The 7,937-nt window shown below is 48.9% G+C and overlaps 1 protein-coding gene across 3 annotated transcripts; it reads left to right on the top strand.

Moving 5' to 3' along the window:
* Positions 1 to 419: 419 nt before the first annotated feature.
* klc3 (kinesin light chain 3) lies at positions 420 to 6,852 on the top strand. 3 transcript variants are annotated; one of them, XM_062473594.1, is made up of 12 exons: positions 420 to 496; positions 2,234 to 2,465; positions 2,643 to 2,873; positions 3,582 to 3,651; positions 3,844 to 4,075; positions 4,638 to 4,725; positions 4,949 to 5,050; positions 5,199 to 5,372; positions 5,480 to 5,579; positions 5,918 to 6,098; positions 6,401 to 6,467; positions 6,721 to 6,852. In XM_062473594.1, the coding sequence occupies exons 2-12, from the start codon at positions 2,256 to 2,258 to the stop codon at positions 6,805 to 6,807; spliced, it is 1,542 nt and encodes a 513-aa protein (XP_062329578.1). In that variant the 5' UTR covers positions 420 to 496; positions 2,234 to 2,255; the 3' UTR covers positions 6,808 to 6,852. The 3 variants fall into 3 exon arrangements, with proteins under 3 accessions (XP_062329578.1, XP_062329577.1, XP_062329575.1); XM_062473593.1 differs by having other exon boundaries at positions 493 to 515; XM_062473591.1 differs by lacking the exon at positions 420 to 496 and adding an exon at positions 503 to 752.
* The last annotated feature ends 1,085 nt before the right edge of the window (positions 6,853 to 7,937 follow it).

The raw sequence follows: 7,937 nt of genomic DNA on the forward strand, positions 1-7,937 counted from the left end.
GACATACTTAAATAAAAAGTAACCATTACTAACGGTTTTAGTGTCTCTAAACCTTACATCTGGACCTCACATCATATTAATATAATTAATAATAATTATTAATAATATTAATAATTCAGGGATCTCAAGTCTAACATATTCGCCGTGAGACTCACGCATTTCAACAATTTCTCACGCAACACCTTGTATTTCTCACGCTGCCCCTCAACCAACCTAAACCTTCAAGGAAATTATACGATAAGATTATGTCATATTCAAATCATTATGAACAGAAGAAAATATGGTGTGGCCTATAATTTAAATAAAATATAACTACTGCTAGAACGAGTACATTGCTTGTATGACGAGCGTTTTTATTTATATCGCTTTGTTTGTTTTGACTGTCTCGGTGTGTCGGTCCCGTTACCGTAGGGTTCCAGTCCCGCGGCAGTTCAAAGGGGCCCGCAGATATAGATGGCCTTATCCCTGGGACTACATCCCGGTGCCGCGGTGCATGGTGGGTATGATCAGATCAGGTAAGCGCAAACGGTACACAGACAGTCTGAGCTGTAAGAATAGGTGAATGATTTCTAGGTTCAACGTTATAGTGCCAAGAGGATAGCCGTTATCTCGGTCGCGTGAAAACCGAATAGTGGAGTCGATGTTTTGATGCAAATATGTCCGAGCAACTTTAATGGGACCACGAATTAAGAACCGGACACACGCGAATAAAACACGTCGATACCACGCCAGGAGACGGGAATTAGCAGCAGGTGGGCTATAAATAACTTTTGTTGGTGGGTTGAAACTGCGAAGTGGTTGGCTATTATTTACCTTTCCAATTTAGTTTGTTTCTTCCTCTGGCCGAAGTAACGCGAGCTGGCACCAACCATGACTAAGCTCGAGTTCAGCAGATAGATGTGTTGACTTCAATGTAATTGAAGACGCCTGGATCAGCGGTGTCTGCTTTCCAGCCATTTGGTTTATCAGGTTTATTAGGCTACATTATTTGTGGGAACGGTGTACTAGCATGCAGGTTATCAGGCTACATTATTTGTGGGAGCGGTGTACTAGCATGCAGGTTATCAGGCTACATTATTTGTGGGAGCGGTGTACTAGCATGCAGGTTTCAACGCAATAGAATCATGGTGAAACGGATGGGTTGTTGACACCTCGTCAACATCTATGAACTCCACCTGTCCGGTTGCACCGCCCACATCATCATTCCGCTCCCGGGACCGCACGCCTGATGGTACATGTTCCGTACCTGGTGTAATAGGTACATAGTATCCACACATAGTACACTAGCTTACGTTTGATGTGCGTGATAGCCTGGAAATGAAAAAAGATGTGCAAAATAAATAATATTGATTATGCCACCAAATACAGATTAAAACTAAAGTAACGAGCCAAGCCTATTTGTGTAAAGAATTTAAGGAGTGAATATAAAAAGTTGTCAGAAAAATAAATAGTGTAGTGTATAAGTAAAGTACTGATACCAGAAAAAAAAAAACAGAAACTAGAAAAATCTAGTTAAGTACTTCCCATCTCCGGTCATCAGTGGATATTGTTCCACGCCATGGCGGGTCGTCCTTAACCCTTGTGTTCTCTTCGGGTCATTCTGACCCATCAGTCATCGTGACCCACCGTCGTATTGCGACAACTTTACCGCATACAAAAACAAAGTGAAGCATTTTCTTTTATGCAACATTGCAAAGGTTAAAAGAAAATTATTTTTATTTGTTTTTGCATTGGGTATAATTGGGTAAACACAACGATAGTTCGTTGTGAACCTTTGGGTCATGTGACCCGAAGGCAGCACGAGGGTTAAAACACCAAAGGGAGTGAAAGGGAATCTCCTCGTGAGGTGGACTTTCATTTACATTTAGTCATTTAGCAGACACTCTTATCCAGAGCGACTTACAGTAAGTACAGGGACATTCCCCCGAGGCAAGTAGGGTGAAGTGCCTTGCCCAAGGACACAACATCATTTGACACGGCCGGGAATTGAACTGGCAACCTTCAGATTACTAGCCCGATTCCCTAACCACTCAGCCACCTGACTCCTGGACTTAGATACAGCAGGGTAGACAGGAAGGTTTCATAGGGTGGGGCTGATATTGGCCAGTGACTTTAGTTGTACTTCTTTTCTCTTGTCCTCTCCTCTCCCCACACCAGACCTCTTTTCCTCTCATCACCTCTCCATTCCACTCCTAATCTCTCTTTTCCTCACCTCTCCTCTCCTCCCCCCCAGGGTGGAACCTAAAGCAGGAGCCATGTTGTCGGGGGAGGAGATTGTGTGCAGCACGCGGCAGGTGATCGCGGGGCTGGAGGCGCTGCGCGAGGAGAACCGTAACCTGCTGCACAGCCTGCAGGGGGCGCTGGAGGGCCGGCCGGCCGCAGAGAGCGGCAGTCTAGAGCAAGAGAAGTCTGGCATCATCCTCCAGTCCCTGGAGAGGATCGAGCTGGGTCTGGGGGAGGCACAGGTGAGTAGGGGGGGAGGAGGGGGGGCTCAGGGGAATGTGGGGCGAGGAGGTGGAGGAAGCACAGGTCAGGAGGGGACAGGTGAGGACATCTGAGGGGTTGGGGGACCAAAGATGAGGGAGTCAAGCAGGGACACAAGGAAGAACAGACTCCCCCTCTCTCTCTCCCCCCTCCCCCAGGTGATGATGGCTCTCTCGGCCCACCTTGGCTTTCTGGAGGCGGAGAAGCAGAAGCTGCGTGCGCAGGTGAGGCGTCTGTGCCAGGAGAACCAGTGGCTGAGGGACGAGCTGGCTGGGGCTCAGCAGAGGCTGCAGGAGAGGGAACAGGACCTGGTCACCCTGGAGGAGCAGAACAGACACCTGGCCTTCATGAGCAGCATGCGGCAGTACGACCAGGAGGACCCCACCGTGGTGAGGCTGATGAGCACCCTGTCTAAGAGGCATGAAGCTGTGTGTATCTCATAGAGCTGTGTGTATCTCATAGAGCTGTGTGTATCTCATAGAGCTGTGTGTATCTCATAGAGCTGTGTGTATCTCATAGAGCTGTGTGTATCTCATAGAGCTGTGTGTATCTCATAGAGCTGTGTGTATCTCATAGAGCTGTGTGTATCTCATAGAGCTGTGTGTATCTCATAGAGCTGTGTGTATGTCATGGAGCTGTGTGTATCTCATAGAGCTGTGTGTATCTCATAGAGCTGTGTGTATCTCATAGAGCTGTGTGTATCTCATAGAGCTGTGTGTATTTCATGGAGCTGTGTGTATCTCATAGAGCTGTGTGTATCTCATAGAGCTGTGTGTATCTCATAGAGCTGTGTGTATCTCATAGAGCTGTGTGTATGTCACGGAGCTGTGTCTATCTCATAGAGCTGTGTGTATCTCATAGAGCTGTGTGTATATCATGGAGCTGTGTGTATCTCATAGAGCTGTGTGTATATCATGGAGCTGTGTCAGTATGTTATGTACGTATCTACTGTATATGACTGTTGTATAAAGCATCTGTGTAAATGTATCAATAGTGTAGGTTTGTTGTTTATACATATCTATAAGCGGTTGTTAATACATATCTATAAGCATGTGTTTATACATATCTATAAGCATGTGTAAACGTCTGTGTGTTAGGATGAGAAGGAGTCGGTGAAGGAGACCCTGGATGATCTCTTCCCCACCGACGAGGAGGAACAAGCACAGAGTACGTATCCCCCCTCCCGCCTAAACACCACCCTCATTAAGGTCTGCCTTCTGTGTGTGCGTGTAGCTGCTACTGTGTACATCCATGGCTGTGTGTGTGCCTGTGTGTGTACGTGTGTTCATGCGTGTGTATGAACTGTGTCATCTCCACCCAGCCCTCCGTCCATAACCCCGCCCCTCTGCTGCCCCCTAGTGTCCCAGCAGCCCCATCACTGCAGCGCCGCCGCCGCCGCCCAGCAGGGGGGCTACGAGATCCCGGCACGCCTCCGGACTCTCCACAACCTGGTGATCCAGTACGCCTCCCAGGGCCGCTACGAGGTGGCCGTGCCCCTGTGCAAGCAGGCCCTGGAGGACCTGGAGAAGTCCTCCGGTCACAGCCACCCCGACGTGGCCACCATGCTCAACATCCTGGCCCTGGTCTACAGGTGAGAGGCTGACTAGTCAGCTACTAGCGTAGCTATGCTAGTTAGCCTCGATGCTAGGACACGGTGGAGGTTTGCAATAGCAGCGACTGGTTTGGTTAGCGTCATGCTAGTTAGCCACAATGCTAGGATATGCTGGTTTGGTTAGCGTCATGCTAGTTAGCCACAATGCTAGGATATGCTGGTTTGGATAGTGTCATGCTGGTAAGCCACAATGTTAGGATATGCTGGTTTGGTTAGCGTCATGCTGGTTAGCCACAATGCTAGGATATGCTGGTTTGGTTAGCGTCATGCTGGTTAGCCACAATGCTAGGATATGCTGGTTTGGTTAGCGTCATGCTAGTTAGCCACAAAGCTAGGATATGCTGGTTTGGTTAGCGTCATGCTGGTTAGCCACAATGCTAGGATATGCTGGTTTGGATAGTGTCATGCTGGTAAGCCACAATGTTAGGATATGCTGGTTTGGTTAGCGTCATGCTGGTTAGCCACAATGCTAGGATATGCTGGTTTGGTTAGCGTCATGCTGGTTAGCCTTGAGCCGGTGTGGTGTTGTTCCTCCCTGCAGAGACCAGAACAAGTACAAGGAGGCGGCCAGCCTGCTGAACGACGCTCTGGCAATCAGAGAGAAAACGCTGGGCCTGGACCATCCTGCTGTAGGTCCCTGAGGAACCTGGGGCACTGGCTCACCTGCCTGTCTGTCTCACTGTCTGTCTGTCCATTTACCTGTCTGTCTGACTGTCTGTCCATTTACCTGTCTGTCTGTCCATTTACCTGTCTGTCTGACTGTCCATTTACCTGTCTGTCTGACTGTCCATTTACCTGTCTGTCTGACTGTCTGTCCATTTACCTGTCTGTCTGTGTGTGTGTGTGGTGCAGGTGGCCGCCACTCTCAACAACCTAGCGGTGCTGTACGGGAAGAGAGGGAAGTACAAGGAGGCGGAGCCTCTGTGTAAGAGAGCGCTGGAGATCAGAGAGAAGGTAGGTCTCTCCTCCTGTCTGCCCGTCGGGAATTTTCTAAACGTGTTTACGGACGTGTCTCTGAACGCACCCTTGATGGTGTTTCTGAACGCGCCCCTGATGGTGTTTCTGGACGCGCCCCTGATGGTGTTTCTGGACGCGCCCCCAGGTTCTGGGCACGGACCACCCAGACGTGGCGAAGCAGCTGAACAACCTGGCCCTGCTGTGCCAGAACCAGGGAAAGTACCAGGAGGTGGAGCAGTACTACGAGAGAGCGCTCCACATCTACCAGTCCAGACTGGGGCCCGACGATGCCAACGTGGCCAAGACCAAGAACAACCTGGTAGAACAGGGGGAGGGGGGGGGAGAGGCAACATAACAACATAACATAAGAAGACAGAAATAGCAGGATAACATCTGAGCGTAATGTGTGTGTTTCTGTGTCTCCAGGCGTCGTGCTACCTGAAGCAGGGGAAGTACAGGCAGGCAGAGTCTCTGTACAAGGAGATCCTCACCAGAGCCCACGAGAAGGAGTTTGGCTCTGTGGAGGGTGAGACAGGTTTGGCTCTGTGGAGGGTGAGACAGGTTTGACTCTGTGGAGGGTGAGACAGGTTTGGCTCTGTGGAGGGTGAGACAGGTTTGGCTCTGTGGAGGGTGAGACAGGTTTGGCTCTGTGGAGGGTGAGACAGGTTTGGCTCTGTGGAGGGTGAGACAGGAGCCGTCTGCAGCTCTGCTCCAGATTCACTCCAGGATCTCATCTGGCTGGGGGCCTGTACGGCTGCAAATGTTCACTTATGGAAAGTCTTTTTTCTTTTTTGTGTGTAAATGTGTGTGTTTGTGTGTGTGTGTGTAAACGTGCATGTGTGTGTGTGAACGTGTGTGTGTCAGGGGACGGCCGCCCCGCTTGGTCCCACCCCCTGGAGGAGGGCTGCCAGCAGGATTCTCTGGGGGGTCTGAAGCGTAGCGGCTCCTTCACCAAGCTCCGGGAATCAATCCGTCGCAGCAGCGAGAAGCTGGTCAGGAAACTGAAGGGAGGGGGGCCGCAGGACCCCCCCGCTCGCACCCCGGGGTGAGCCCACACACACACACCTCTCTCTCAGGACACAAACACACATCAACAACACATATACACACATCATCAACACATGTACACACACACACACCTCTCTCTCAGGACACAAACACACATCAACAACACATATACACACATCATCAACACATGTACACACACACACACCTCTCTCAGGAGGGAGTTTTGGAAGTCTACTGGGTTTGAGGAGAGGGTTCCGCACTTGGGATTCTGATGTGAGGGTTAGGGAGCAAGACTTGACTCTCTCTCTCCATCTCTCTCCATCTCTCCCTCTCACCCAGGATGAAGAGAGCCAACTCTCTGAACGTTCTGAACGTGGGAGCCAGAGAGAGACTGGAGGCAGCCAGGGTGAGACACCACTGCTGGTCTCCCATCAGCATCACCTCTCAGACCTGCTGGATCACTCTTTACATCTGTACTGGGCAACACCCTGAGAGGCCTTCATGCCAAGGAACCTGACATGAACACCTTTAGTGACTTAACGTTAACACCTTTAGTAACTTAACATGAACAAAGTTACATTGACTGTAGTGGGGGGTAGGTGAATGTATTTGAGTTTGGTGAAAGTGTGTTGATGATGATGATGGTGTGTGTCTTCCAGAACCCCAGCAGCCTGACGGAGTCTCGAGTCCTCAGCTCCAGCACCCAGAGTCTGGCACGCCGTGGCTCCCTGGGCGGAGCCAGCTAGCACACACACACGCACGCGCACACACGCACGCACACACACACACAACACACGCACACGCACACGCGCACACGCACACTCACACTCACACTCACACGCACACCCTAACACACACGCTCACACGCACACCCTAACACACACGCACACACACACACACACCCTAACACACACACACACCCTAACACACACAACACACACACACAACACACGCCCTAACACACACACACACACGCCCTAACACACACACACACCCTAACACACACAACACACACAACACACGCCCTAACACACACACACACACACACCCTAACACACACACACACAACACACGCCCTAACACACACACACACAACACACGCCCTAACACACACACACACACAACACACGCCCTAACACACACACACACACAACACGTTCCCTAACACACACACAAACATGTTTGTGTGGATATGGACATTCTCCTCTCGGTCTTCACAGTTACAAATATTTTGATATAAACTTTGGGAGCGAAGACAATCTGAGTGACTTGGAGAAGGGCTTTGAAAATTTTACTGTGTTACTAAATTAGAGTTTCTTTTTTAAGCTTGGTACATTCCAGTTTTATCTGCGAATGTGTGTTTCTGTTGAATGCTGTCGAGTACAGATGTGTTGTTTGATGATGCTGTTGTTTGATGATGCTGTTGTTTGCACTAGTTGATTTCCCAGTGATGAAGGTTGTTAACACAATTCTCCCAAATGTTTGACATTGTTTGAGTAGGCCTGTGTGTTAATATGTTTAGCGGTTTGTGTTAGGATGTTGGTTGAGTAACATTATATTTTATTTGATATTTCAATTCACTGACTTTAACTGGCTCATCAGTCCTTAATAAGAATGTGAAACAAATTTTTATTAGCATATTTTATGCACTATTTTATATATTTATACAAATTGATCAAAAAATTATCATTAACACTAATCATTTTATAAGCTATTTGAAACCACAACGAAAAAAATCAGTTCCTTGAGTAAGACTTGTTCAGTTGTCAGTTTCAGGATCATTTTACTGAGGAAAAGTAATTCGAACACATCGCCAGTAAAATTATCCTGAATTTTATGCTTCATAAAGCTGCGGTATTAGCATACTAGCATGTGT

Source organism: Osmerus eperlanus, chromosome 11 (genome assembly GCF_963692335.1).
Source record: "Osmerus eperlanus chromosome 11, fOsmEpe2.1, whole genome shotgun sequence".
Taxonomy (NCBI): Eukaryota; Metazoa; Chordata; class Actinopteri; order Osmeriformes; family Osmeridae; genus Osmerus; species Osmerus eperlanus.